The following is a 13,973-nucleotide window of genomic DNA, read 5'->3' as shown; positions in this document are numbered from 1 at the left end:
TGGCCATGAACCTGTGATCCTCCTGTGTCAGCCTCCCAAGTACTGGGATTACAGGTGTGTGCCACCATTCTTGACTTGTATTTTTTATTTTCAAATGGAGTATCAAGGCTGAGTGTGGCAGCCCACAGTTGTAATCCCTGTACTTGGGAGGGTGAGATAGGAGGATTGGATGGAAGGTTTGAAACCAGCCTCAGCAATTTATCAAAAGTATCAGTAAAGCCAGGCGTGGTGGCGCATGCTTGTAATCCCAGCGTTCTTAGTGAGGCCCTCCATAACTTTGTGAGACCCTGTTTCAAAATAAAGGATAAGCCAGGCGTGGTGGCTCAGGCTTGTAATTCCCGCCCCTGGGAGGCGGAGACAGGAGGATCACGCAGGTTCGAAGCCAGCCTCGCTGGCTTAAGGGACTCTGTTTCCAAATAAAACTATTAAAAAAAAATAGGTGTCTGGGAGTGTAGCCCGGAGGTAGAAGGGTTTCCAGGAACCCCAGTACCACCAATAAATAAATAAATGATAAAAGATAGGGCAGAGGGTATAGCTCGGGTGAATGCCCTGGACCCATCCCCAGACCCACAAAAAATAAAAAAAGTATCAGCAACCTAATGAAACCCTGTTTCAAAACAAAAATTAAGCCAGGTGTGGTGGCACACGCTTGTAATTCCAGCCCTTGGGAGGCTGACACAGGAGGATCGCACAGGTTCAAAGCCAACCTCAGCTACTTAGTGAGGCTCTCAGCAACTTAGTGAGACCCTGTTTCCAAATAAAGTATAAAATAGGTCTGGTACTATATCCCAGAGGTAGAAAAGCCCCTGGGTTCCACCTCCAGTACAACAAGAAAATTAAAAGTATTAAAAAATTAAAAAGGGTGGGGGTAAAGTTGGGCATGGTGGTGCATGACTGTAATTGAGTACTTGGGAGGCTGAGACAGGAGGATTTTAAGTTTGAGGTCAGACTCAGCAACTTGATGAGACCCTCCGCAACTTAGTGAGACTCTGTTTCAAAATAAAGAATAAAAAATAGGTCTGAGGGTGTAGCTCAGAGATACAATGCCCCTGCGTTTCATCCCCAATACCACCAAAACAAACAAACAAACAAACAAACAAATAATACTAATAAAATAGGGCTGGGGTTGTAGCCTGGAGGTAGAATGCCCCTGGGTTCCATCCTCAGTACCATAATAAATAAATAAATAAATAAATAAATAAATGGGTGGGGTTGTATCTCAGAGGTAGAATGCACTTGAATTCAATTGACAGCATCACACACATATACACACAAAACAGAGTCTTGCTAAGTTGCTGAGGCTGGCCTTGAACCTGCAATCAGTCCCCGTCTCAGCTTCCCAAGTTCTGGGACCATAGACGTGCGCCAGCACATTCAGCTTCATTAAGTCTTTGGAACAAACTTAGAAGAGAGAGTAAGCCAGGCCCTGCACATCCACTGTGGGCCCCACCACAGACCCCAAAGAAAAGTCAAAGGTATGGCAAGAAGAGGGGAATCTTTATTTTGGTTATAAAAGGGACTGGACAGCAGACAAGCAGCCCCCAGGCCTGGGCTCAGCCCTTTCCCAGGGCAGGCCTGGTTTCCTTTAGGGCCTCTGAGGACGTGGTGCCTTGCGTGCAGAGCCAGCTGCGTCCTCGGCCTGGGGCAAAGGATGCGGGCGCCCTCCGCGAATCCTGCCTATGGGGGGGCGTGGGAACAGTGTCGATCCAGTTGTGCTCAGAACAGTCACCAAACTTGTTCAGCAGCGTCATCAACACCCCAGACGGCTCCCAAAGAAACCTGCTCGGCTTGACCATGGCTAGGCCTGATCTGGGGGAGGGTGCAGGCTGTAAGGCAAGATTCCTGAAGAGTCTGGGCACCTCACATCTGGGGAAGGGGGAGTAGGGGCAGGAGGGGAGGGAGAGTTTCAGCATAGTATTACCGTATGGCGCTGACGGCTGCGTTATGGCTTTCTACACTCTGGCCGGCGTGGAGTGGGGGTGGGGGCAAAGAGGCCAGCCCCTGTCCCCTGTGGGGGCCCTAGAGAACACACACGTGGGGCAGGCTGGGGTCAGAGCCTGGAGGCACAGATGGTGGCAGATGGGCCGCAGGTTAGGCGGGCGGAGGCGCCGGGTGCCTGGCTCCCCCCAGGCCACTCCTGGAGAGGCAGAGAGCGGCGGTCCTCAGGAGGTCCTTAAGCCCCTGCACATACTGGAGATCCCGGTGGGACAGCAAAGAAGAAGAGAGAGGGTTAGCGGGATGGGAGAGGAGAGGCGGCCTACAGGGCCCCATGGCGGGGACAGGGCTGCCGCAGCGCCTGCCACTCCCCCAGAGAAGGACCAGGGCTCAGGCAGCAGGCAAGAAAACGGGCAGGTGAGAGAAAGCTCGGTGGGACAGCCAGGGCGCAGGAGCGTTGGTGACAGAGGGCCCTTGCACACCAGGACACTGCCGTAACAGGTCAGGCAGCTCAGAGCGGGCGCCACGGCCTGGCCTCACCCTGTCCTGGCCCAGCAGGCCGGCCTCTGCGGGAAGCCGCCGTAGGCAGGACTCAGAGCCTTCTTCCGCCTGGGGGGAGCCCTGGGGACCTGCCACGGCCAGCACACACGCCACACCACACACCAGACAGATGGGGTGCCGTGGGGGTGGCGAGGCATGCGATGGGATGTGTGTGAGGGCGTCTTACCAGCTGACCCTCTGCAAAGAGGCCTGTCAGCGCCCCTCAGGCTGTGCAGGAGATGGCAAAATTCTGACAGGTGTCCTCCTGGGGGAGATACCAGAGAGGCGGCCGGTGTTATGAACTGTCCGGGTGGGCCCTGCTGCCCAGGCGGTGCGGTGGCCATGAAGGCTCCAGCTCTCAAGGTGAAATCTACTGTCTCAAACACTTCTTTTTATTAAATTTTTTTTTTAACTGGGGTTTGAACCCAGGGGTATTTTACCTCCAAGCTACACCCCATACTTTTTATTTTTCATCTTGAAACAAAGTCTCACCAAATTACTGAGGATCTCACTAAGCTTCTAAGGCTGGCCTCAAAACTGCAACCCTCCTGTTTCAGCTGCCCAAGTACTGGGATTACAAGGCGCGCACCACTGTGCCTGGCTCAAAACACTTTCTTGGCTGAGCAGTTGCTGGGGGTCAGGATGCCTTTGCCACATCCCCTTCTTCTTCTTCTGGGTTTTTTTTTTTGTGTGTGTGTGGTACTGGGGATGGAAGCCAGGAGCATTCTAGCTTTGAGCTACATCCCCAGTCCTATTTTTTATTCTTTATTTTGAAACAGGGTCTCACTGAGTTGCAAAGGGCCTAAGTAGTAGCTGAGGCTGTCCACAAACCATGATCCTCCTGTCTCAGCCTCCCAAATGCTGGGATTACAAGCGTGCGCCACCACACCTAGCTGGCCGCAGCCCCTTCTGCTTGGGTTCCAGCAGACGGAGCTCCAGCAGGTGAGTGGTATGGGCAGATGGCTGGGCTGCTGCTGCCTCTCTGCCTCCCTGGGAAGATCCAAGCTGGTCTGAAAGGACGAGGGCTATGAGCTGGGGCCCCAGCAAAGGAAAAGCAAACAGAAGTCAAACCAAAGCAAACCAACTCTTAAAAACAAAAGTTTTATTACAAGCAGGAACAAGGGATACTGGCTTAAATAAAAGGCAGGTGGAAGCCCCTCCAGCCAGCTTCCTCCCTGTCCCAGGGCCACAGCAGGATGGCCAGTGACAGCCACTTTCCAGCTTGATTTGTAACCCACGGGCTTCTGCAGCCAGGATGGGCAAGACCTGGCGACTTCCTATGTCACTTTCCAAGGGCTTCAGTGCACTTGAAGGAAGGGCCAAGTAGGGGCCAGAGGGACGATTCTCTATCACGATAAGACACTGAGCTTCGTGGAGGAGGGGAATCCTCGGAGCTTCTAGTCCAGATTTCGGCTAAGCGCCGCCCGCCTTCTGGCCCACACTTTCCCTGGATGGACGCCCCCAGTTGGCAGAAATCTTGTCCTCTAGTTCCTGGTACTGGGTCCCACACTCAAGCTTGGAGGGGGTGTGGCCTGCGGGATGGACTGGCCACTCCCCAAAGCCATCACCCCACCCACCACGCCCAGCCTCAGCCTGCCTGGACAGGTCTCAGCTGGAAGCCTAACCTGGGGGCTGGGTGGCAAGGGATGGGGTGAGAGTCCCCAGCCACTGGCTACCTGAAATCCACTGAGGAAGGAAGAAGAGGAGGCGGCATAGCCCCAAGGGGACAGGGGTCCCTCAGGACCAATCACATGATCCCTGTCTCCATGGCTCAGACCTAAGCCCCAGGCTGTGTGTGGGGAAAGGGCAACCCAGGGGAGGTGGGAGCCCGCCACAGTCACGTAAGAGCACACACACACACACTCACGCACAGCCAGAAAGCCTCCTCTACTAAACTTATTAAAACCAACTGGCCTTCTGATAACCCTTGCCCTGGCACTACAGATAGCAACGTGGCTGACTACTTTCATTTTAAAAAAGGGTATGTAGAAAAGAGGTCTATAAAATTGTGCAAAATACCCAGCAATAATAAACCCGTTTCAAGTATTGCCAGCATGAGCATAACCCGTCTATCCCCAACCCTGTCTTGGGAGAGAGAGAGGGTCAGCCTGGGATCCTTAGAGAGCCGCCCTGGGCAGGGGAAGGGCCAGGCCCTTTTCCTGCTGCGCTGCCTGACTCTGCAGGAGCTGAGGTTCTGGGTGCTGGCTGGGTCGGCTTCCTCTGACGCAGGCTGCCCCAACCCCACCCTTTCCACTGGAACCCCAGCTCTATCCTATTGGTCAATGTCATACCAAAACCCACCAAAAAATCTAACAGAAAATAGGACCATGATCATCACAAAGAGAATCCAAAGAAGCCCACAGACACCTCCTGTGTCCCGCCTGCGGTGCGGAGCCAGCGGCTGGGGGTCCGGCCTCGGCTCAGCCCGCAACCTGGCTCACACAGGGCTCGCCTGGCACAAACAGACTGGGCTCGGTCCCCTCGGGGTCCAGAGGCTCTGGCTCTCCTGCCGCTGCTGCCACCAACCAGTTGGGGACGCAGAGCCCAAGCTGTGGGAACCTCGGGAGCAGAGGGTGCAGCCATGGTTCAGGGAAAGCCACTCAGGGTGGAAAATAAATATGGAAGACATGAGTCTTTGGCAGCTCTGCTCCCCGGGATGGAATGGGGAGGCCCCGGCAGGTGTGGAGGGCAGCAGGCGAGCAGCGCGGGGAACAGGCCAGCAGGGAGGTATGGAGCCGCGTTCAGGGGTGGCCTCCTACCATGCTGGTATCCGGCTTGGCTCCATGGGCCGGCCCGTCGCTTCTCACTGGTGAGGGCAACACCGTGTCAGACTGCACAAATCCCCTCCGGTCAATCAGGCTTTCCAAAACACAAGGACACAAAGACGTGTGAGGGCTGCACCCTGTCCCAAGCTCCAGGCCTAGGGCTGCATGGCACAGTCACCTCCTGGCCGGGCCAAGGCCCAGTGCGAGGGGGCTGCTCTCTCTCCAGGTGCTCGGGACCCTCCCTCTGAAAGGCCTTCTGGCCACAGGACTTATTCACTGTTAATTCAAACTGGCCCCCCGTCTGCCTGCCGAAAAGTCAGGTGTAGATGAGGGGAAAGGCGAGGCGCAGGCATCTGGGGACGGCGAGATTCCTCCTGTCCCCCACCGGGCAGGGCAGGGTACAGGAATACTGGATGGACCAGGGGCTGGGGACACAGGAGACCTCTTCCTGGCCGTGTCCATAGTAACTTAGGTCCCAGGCTGCAGCTCTGGCGCCCCCTGGTGTTGGGACAGACAGGGAACTCCCGCTCCTCTGCCAGGGGAGGGCGGACGCCACGCAGGGCCAACTGGAAGGGCAGCGCGGCCCAAGCGTGGCCACTCCTGTGGTTATCCCCAGGGAACAGGATTACATGTGATATTTAATATTCCTTAATAAGTGGATTACAATGAGCTCATGTGACTAAAAATGACAACCTGCTACGGGAGTTTTCATGACAAATGCTGAAAGCATTCAGCAGGGGATGGCAGGCTGAGTGTGTCCGTGTGTGAGGAGGGGTCTGTCGATGTCTAGGACTCCTTGAGGGGTGCGGGCCGAGTGTGTCCGTGTGTGAGGAGGAGTCTGTCGATGTCCAGGACTCCTTGAGGGGTGCGGGCCGAGTGTGTCCATGTGTGAGGAGGGGTCTGTCGATGTCTAGGACTCCTTGAGGGGTGCGGGCCGAGTGTGTCCGTGTGTGAGGAGGAGTCTGTCGATGTCCAGGACTCCTTGAGGGGTGCGGGCCGAGTGTGTCCATGTGTGAGGAGGGGTCTGTCGATGTCTAGGACTCCTTGAGGGGTGCGGGCCGAGTGTGTCCGTGTGTGAGGAGGAGTCTGTCGATGTCCAGGACTCCTTGAGGGGTGCGGGCCGAGTGTGTCCGTGTGTGAGGAGGGGTCTGTCGATGTCTAGGACTCCTTGAGGGGTGTGGGCTCACAGGGCCACCCCACTGCCACCTGGCCCTGGCTTACCTGGGAGGTAGGGGGCCACAGAGCACAGTGCAGCAGTTGGTGATGATACTTTTATGGCTGTAGGGGTTGACAGAGGCCTCACCACCCCTCTTGCTGGACCATGAGCCTTTGATCTACAAGCAGGAAGAAGGTCTGGATCAGCTACATTTTTTTTTTTTTTTTTTTTGGCAGTACTGGGGATCAAACCTAGGGCATTCTATCTCTGAATTATTATACCCCTACCCCTATTTTTATTTTTCATTTTTTTGTGGGACCAGGGATCGAACCCAGAGACATTCTACCTCCGAGCTATGCCCCCAGCCCTATATATATATATATATATATATATATATATATATATATATATATATATTTTTATTCTTTATTTTGAAACAGGGTCTCACAAGTTGCGGAGGCCTCATTAAGTAGCCGAGGCTGGCTATGAACTTGGATTCTACCAAATACTGGGATTACAAGCATGCACCACCATACCCAGTTATTTATTTATTTATTTTTTACTTTTTTTTTTTTTTTTTTTTTGTCGGTCTGGGGATGGAACCCAGTGGCATTAGACCTCTGAGCTACACCCCCTGTCCTATTTTGTATTTGAAAGAGGGTCTCACTAAGTTGCAGAGGGCCTCACTAAGTAGCTGGGGCTGTCGGTGAACTACAATCCTCAGGTCTCAGCCTCCAGAATGCTGGGATTACAAGTGTGTGCCACCACACCAAGTTTACACCCAGCTTTTTTTTTGGTGGTATTGTGGATGGAACCCAGGAGCCTTCTACCTCCAGGTTATACTCCCAGACCTATTTTATATTTTTTATCTGGAAACAGGGTCTCTTAAGCCAGCAGAAGCTGGCTTCGAACCTGCATGATCCTCCTGCCTCTGCCTCCCAAGCATGGGGATCACAAGTGTGCACACCATGTTTTTGCCTTGCTCATGCTAAGCACATGCTTTACCACTTAACCACACTCCCCAAGCCCCCTCTTTCAGTACTGGGATCCAACCCAGGGCCTCACACCTCAGGCAAGTGCTCGACCACTAGGCCACACCCTCTTCTCCAGCTACCTTCTTTGACGTTCCTTTTCCAAGAGGGAGATCTAGAGGCTAGGAAGAGCCAATCGATTCTAAAACAGTTCTGGTTAAACTATTGGAGGGGATGTGTCCTTAACACAGGCCATTCAGTGACAATGTGGGGGACTGCTGGGTGTAGGGGGGTCCCTAGCAGGCCCCAACCAGGACACAAGACAGCAGTGGAACCAAAGAGAAGGGTCCCGAGGGAAAGCTGAGGGTGAGCCTCCCTCTTCTGGGTGCCACCTGAGAGAGGGTGGCATTGAGGGCACATGTCGTGAACCCCGGCCCTGCCACTCACTAGCTACACAACCTGGACAGATCATTTCTGAAAGATCTAAAAAGTAGGAACAATAATACTAGTTCTCAGAGGACACTGGAGCATTAGACAAAACCTGGCCCATCTCCAGCTCAGTGAGGTCAGCCATTAAAGTGCCAAGGGGTTCAGCAGTAAGGAATATCCTCCCTCCTATGACCCAGAGAATTTTTATTTTCCTTGTGGTTTTGGAGCTCAAACCCAGGGGCACTCTACTATGGAGCCACATACCCAGCCCATTTATTATTTATTTATTTATTTATTTATTTATTTATTTATTTATTGTGGGTCTGGGGATGGAACCCAGGAGCATTCAACCTCCAAGCTAGACTCCCTGCCCTATTTTTCTTTTATTCTTTATTTTGAAACAGGGTCTCACTAAGTTGCGAAGGGCCTAAGTAGTTGAGGCTGGCCATGAACTGCGATCCTCCGGTCTCAGCCTCCCAAATGCTGGGATTACAAGCGTGCATCACCACACCCGGCTGCCTTTTATTTTAGATGGACTCTCGCTAAGTTCTTAGACTGGCGTTGAACTTGCGATTCTCCTGCCTCAGTCTCTCAAGCAGCTGGTGTGCACCACCACACCCAGCTGTACCCCAGAGGTTCCTAAATTACTGAGCCATGACACTCCTTTTTGCCTAAGCTCTGTAATATTCTACAGAATGAGCACCCAGGAAGCCACTGCGGGAGATGCGAGCTGATGTCATTCCTGCTCTTGCCAGTCACCCAGCAAACATTATCCTCCCTGCCTGTTAAGTTTTGTTTCCTTGGATGAGAGGCTGAGGTCATGGAATATAGTTTCTATTGAATGATGGGTCTCTGATCAGTTTCTTTGGGTGCCACCTGAGAGGGAGGGCGGTATTGCGGGCACAGTGGGGCCAAGAACATATATATGCTCCTATATGCTATTTTTTTTTTTTTTTAGCAGTGCTGGGAATTGAACCCAAGGGGCATTCTACCTCTGAGTTACATCCCCACTCTTGTTTTATTTATTATTATTATTATTATTGCAGTACTGGGGATAGAACCCAGGGTCATTCTACCTCCGAGCTACACCCCCAGCCCTATTTTTTATTCTTTATTTGGAAACTGGGTTTCACTAAGTTGCCAAGGGCCTCACTAAGTAGCTGAGGCTGTCCGTGAACCTGTGATTCTCCTGTCTCAGCTTTCCAAGTACTGGGATTATAAGCGTGTGCCACCACATCCAACCTGTTTTTATATTTTCTTTGGAAACAGGGTATCGCCAAGTTGCTGACAGCCTAAGTTGCTTAGGCTGGCTTCAAACCTGCAAACCTCCTGCCTCAGGCTCCCAAGTATTGGAATTATAGGCATGTGCCACCATGCCTGGCTCCTGTTTGCCTTTCTGTTTGGAGGACGGGTGGGGGGGGGTAGGACTAGGTCTGGCCCAGGACTTAGAACATGGGGCTCAAACAATGCTTGTTGTTAGTGGTCTGTGAGGGAGGAGGCAGGGGAGCCCATGGAGCCCCGCGGCCCTGTCTCGGCTGAGCCCCTCAACAAGGATGCTTCAGGAAGCCCCAGTCACGGCTCAGCTGCCTACAGGTGCAGCGTGGTAGGGCAGAAAGCATGACTGTGGCCGGACATGGTGGCTTGTGCTTCTAATCCCAGCATTTTGGAGGCAGCAGAGACAGGAGGATTGCGGGCTCATGGCCAGCCTCAGCTACTTAGTGAGGTCCTCTTTCAAAGTAAAGAATAAAAACTAGGGCTGGGGGTATAGCTCAGAGGTTAAATGCTCCTGGGTTCCATCCCCAGTACCACAAAAAAAAAAAAAAAAAAAAGAGAGCAGGGTTGTGACTTCTGGGCACTAGTTCTGGCCCTGCCCTTCCCAGCTGCGTGAACCTGGGCATGTCTCTCCGCTATCCAGTGGAGAAAAGGCTTCCCTGTTCTGCCGTGGGCTTGGCAAAAGGACTTAGATGACGGGATGGAAAGGAGCTCTTAAGTAGCAGCGTGTAGGCCAGAGAGGGCTGCTGTGATGGAGGGGGTGTTTATGTGGTTGTGGGAGATGGCAGGGGGCCTGAGCATCGGGCCGCTGGAAGGTGTCTGGCTGTCCTCCGCCCGGGTCTCCCAGCACGTGGCCGCCCCCGCTCCCTCAGCCCCGCTCAGCCTCACTCACATCTTCGTTAGTTGTCAGGTTGGAGGCGACGAGGTAAGTGTGGAACCCTGAGAGGCCCAGGATGGACCAGATGGAGAAGAAGCAGATCACCAACTCCAGCACGGTGGGGCAGTCAAGGATGCACTCAGGTGGAGGCCGGGAGCCTGGCCTTTTTCACCATCCTTCCCTGACGCTGTCTCCCACATCTAGCAGGATCATCCGCTGACCCCCAGGAGGGTCTAGGAGTCTCTCAAGAGCAAGACAAGACTGGAGTGCTGTTTGAGATTCCAACTACAGGGCCTCAAACACAACGTGATCCAGGGAGCTCGGTATCTTTTGTTTGTGTGTGGTACTGGGGATTGAACCCAGGAGCATCCTACCTCTGGGCTACTCTTTATTTTACTTTTTATTTATTTTTATTTTTTTGTGGTACTAGGAATTGAATTCAGGGCATTCTACCTCTGAGCTACACCCTCAGCCCTATTTTTATTTTTATTCTGAAACAGGGTCTGGCTGGATTGAAGAAAGTCTCAATAGTTACTGAACAGTTAGAAACTGTCCTCAAGCCTGATGTCCTCCTGTATCAGCCTCCCAAGTACTGGGATTATAAGCGTGCGCCACCACGCCTGGCTTTAGCTTTACTTTTTATTTTGAAACAGGGTCTTACAACTGGGTGTGGTGATGTATGTTTGTAATCCTAGTACTTGGGAGGCTGACACAGGAGGATCACAGGTCCTTGGCCCACCTCAGCTACTTAATGAGGCCCTCTGCAACTTCGTGAGACCCTATTTCAAACTAAAAAACAAAATATAGAGCTGGGGGTATAGCTCGGAGGTAAAATGCCCCTGGCTTCAATCCCCAGTACTGAAAAAAAAAAAAGACAAAAAGAAAGAAAGAGGGTCTTGCTATAATCACTGAGGGTCTCTCTAAGTTGCTGAGGCTGGCCTTGAACCAGGGGTCTGCCTGTCTCAGCCTTCCCATGCTGGGATCACAGGTGTGTGTCACTACACCTAGCAGGAGCTTGGCATCTTAAGGGACATGGTTTCTTCCCGACTTCTAAAGACAGGGATGGGGCTGCCTGAGGGTTCAGCTAGCCCAGCCTCACAACACCCCAGTTAGGATGGACTCCGGCCTGGAGTGAAGAGATGCAGCTGGTGCACTGAATCCTAGAGGCCAGATCCAGGCTCTCTGCTTCCCCCCGGGGTCCTCCCACAGTGAGGGGCCTCAGTTCCCACCGGTGTCCACCAACTGACAAAGGATATCTTGCTGGTGTCTCCTTCAGAGTGGAGAGGAAGTTGCTTTCCTGAGAGCCTGGGGAGGAAGAACAGGGAGGACACGGCTTGCAGGGGCAGCACCCACGGCCCCGGCCGCTCGGCTTGCTGGCCAGCCCCGCTGCTCCCCTCGCCCCCCCACTCACGCAGCGTCAGGTGGGTGACCACGCAGGCGAAGATGAACGCCGTCAGGAAGGAGAGCGAGAGAATGAACCCGTAGAAGAAGCGGTAGTTCCGTCTCCCCACACAGTTGCCCACCCAGGGACAGTGATGGTCAAACCGTTCTGGAAAAGGGCCAGGGCGGGAGGTCAGTGTGGGTGTCCAGAGGCCACACACAAAACGCGGGCTCTGCCACCCACCCCCTCACGCTCTCTGCACCAGCTGCCTGTGTCTGCTCAGTGGCGTGCTGGCTACACACACACCCCTTCCCCGGTCAACAGTACGCCCTCCCTCCAGCCTCAGCTGCAAAGCTACTTCCTTACAAAGTCCCCTCCACTGGCCCTAGATTGGGTGGGCCTGCTATCTGCCCAGCTGTTCCCCTTTTGCAGCGCTCTGCCCATGTGGGTTTAGATAATTATAATTATGGGACTGGCCTAGGACCCCCTTGATTGTAAGCGCCACGACAAGGCGGTGGCCTCGTACTGTGTGAATACCCTGGGTCCCATGCAGTGCTTAGAACAAAGGCCCACAAAACGTACTTGTTGCCTGGCCTACTACCCCAGCCGCCTGCCGACAGCAGTGACCCTGCCTGTCCCTTGCTCTGGGTCTAGAGGCCCTGGAAGGGGCCCAGCCGCTAAGCAACTGTGGGGAGCCATTAAGGTCTTCCTCTGATCTTTACTAAAAAGAGTACTTCTAGCCGGCCATGGTGGAGCACGCTTGTAATCCCCATGCTTTGAGAGGCTGAGACAGGAGGATCACGCAGGTTCAAAGCCAGCCTCAGCTACTTAGTGAGGCTCTCAGCAACTTAGTGAGATCCTGTTTCCAAATAAAATACAAAATGGGTCTGGGAGTGTAGCCCGGAGGTAGAAAGCCTCTGGGTTCCACCCCCAGTACCACCAAAAAAAAAAAAAAAGTACTTCTGACTGTCCTTGGCCCAGTCAACAAGGTACAGAGTCATGCAATTAAGATTCTCTCAGAAGGATTGATGCTATGGTTGTCTGCTACATAAGATTAGGTTTGTGTTGTACCAGGGTATCGTCTGACTTGCCTGTGATGTATGTACTTTGTACTTGTCTTTCTTGCATTCCTGTGTAACCTGAAGCTATAAACTGTATAAATAACCAAGAGAGAATAAAGCCGTGGTCCCAGCAGTGACCGGTGGCCCTCCCATGCCTGAATTCTTTACTCCTCACTCCTCTCTTTGGAACCCGTACTCTGGCTCCAGAAAGTGGTGGCCCTTATGGGGATCTGAAACTGAGGATCCAGTGAAGGACATCGCTGAATAGAAAAAGGGCGCGCTTGAAGACTCGTGGTGGCGGAGAGTAACATGGGAGTTGTAATATACAATGGGTCAAGGGAATAGTTGTTTACTTTTGTACATATGTTAAAAGATATGCTTTGTGCTAGGGGAACTAAGGTAGGACATAAGCAGCTTTGTCATTTTGTAAATTTTGTAAAAAAATGTTTGTCCCTGGTTTCCTGAAGAAGGGACAGTTAGCATAGAAACGTGGAAAAAGGTTGGAAAAAAAGATACAGGAGTATTATGATATCCATGGGCCTGAGAAAGTGCCTGTAGATGCTTTCAACTCATGGGCCTTGATTAAGGACTGTTTGGATTTTATTTTATTTATTTATTTATTTTTTTGCAGGTCTGGGAATGGAACCCAGGGGCATTTGACCTCCGAGCTACAGCCCCTATTTTTCATTCTTTATTTTGAAACAGGGTCTCACTAAGTTGCAGAAGGCCTCACTAAGTAGCTGAGGCTGTCTGCAAACTGCGATCTTCTGGTCTCAGCCTCCCGAATGCTGGGATTACAAGCGTGCGCCACCACACCTGGCTGGACTGTTTGGATTTTATTTTTATTTTATTTGGTGGTACTGGGGTTCCTAGAAGCCCTTCTACCTCCGGGCTACACTCCCAGACCTATTTTATACTTTTTTATTTAGAAACAGGGTCTCTTAAGCCAGCGCGGCTGGCTTCGAACCTGCTCCTGTCTCCGCCTCCCAAGCACGGGGATTACAAGCGTGCACCACCACGCCCGGCGACTGTTTGGATTTTAGACATGAGTGAGAAAAAATAGACTTAGGTGATAATGAAAGCAAAAGTGTTCTGACAGCTCCACCAGCACTAGAGTATGAGAGCGCTCTGCCTTCACTTTCTAAGGAAGATGAGGATACTTTAGATCCTGAAGAAGAGGAGCAGCTTAAGGGCTTAACCAGTTATTCTGGAAACTAAATCACCGGAGCCTGATTTTTATATAAAATAATTACAAGAAGCCATAGAGACTTTAACTAAATGGTTAAATCAGATAACTCTTCCAGATAGAAAAAAAAAAATGACCTCCACAATATTCTCCTATTATTAGCAATATGACCCTTAAAATTTTTTCCTCTGTAGCATTTGCTAAACAAAGCATTGAAAAACCGAGACCTTTCTTTATCTTTAATATCACCGCTGCAAGCAGCTATAAATTGGGCTGCAGATAATGGCGAAGATGCTAGTAGATTCAGAGTTTTCCCGTCTACTGAAGACCATGATGGTTGAGGAGGTGTTATTAGAGGACATAGACCCTTTCCTTTTAAACAATTAAAAGAATTAAAAAC

The 13,973-nt window shown here is 52.0% G+C and overlaps 1 protein-coding gene across 1 annotated transcript in view; it reads right to left on the bottom strand.

Moving 5' to 3' along the window:
• Positions 1-5,216: 5,216 nt before the first annotated feature.
• ZDHHC18 (zDHHC palmitoyltransferase 18) overlaps positions 5,217-13,973 on the bottom strand; it is a gene marked incomplete at both ends in the record, with an annotated part of 32,752 nt that continues 23,995 nt past the window's right edge. Inside the window, 5 exons of the mRNA XM_080692807.1 lie at positions 5,217-5,334; positions 6,462-6,574; positions 9,961-10,053; positions 11,189-11,250; positions 11,357-11,494. Of these exons, the coding sequence (XP_080548933.1) occupies positions 5,217-5,334; positions 6,462-6,574; positions 9,961-10,053; positions 11,189-11,250; positions 11,357-11,494 (524 nt within the window). The remainder of the gene's footprint in view (positions 5,335-6,461; positions 6,575-9,960; positions 10,054-11,188; positions 11,251-11,356; positions 11,495-13,973) is intronic.

The sequence above is a fragment of the Muscardinus avellanarius genome, assembly GCF_963383645.1.
Source record: "Muscardinus avellanarius genome assembly, chromosome: 3".
Lineage (NCBI taxonomy): Eukaryota > Metazoa > Chordata > Mammalia > Rodentia > Gliridae > Muscardinus > Muscardinus avellanarius.
Note: the sequence above shows the minus strand (reverse complement) of the source record. Positions and strands in the feature narration are given on the sequence as shown.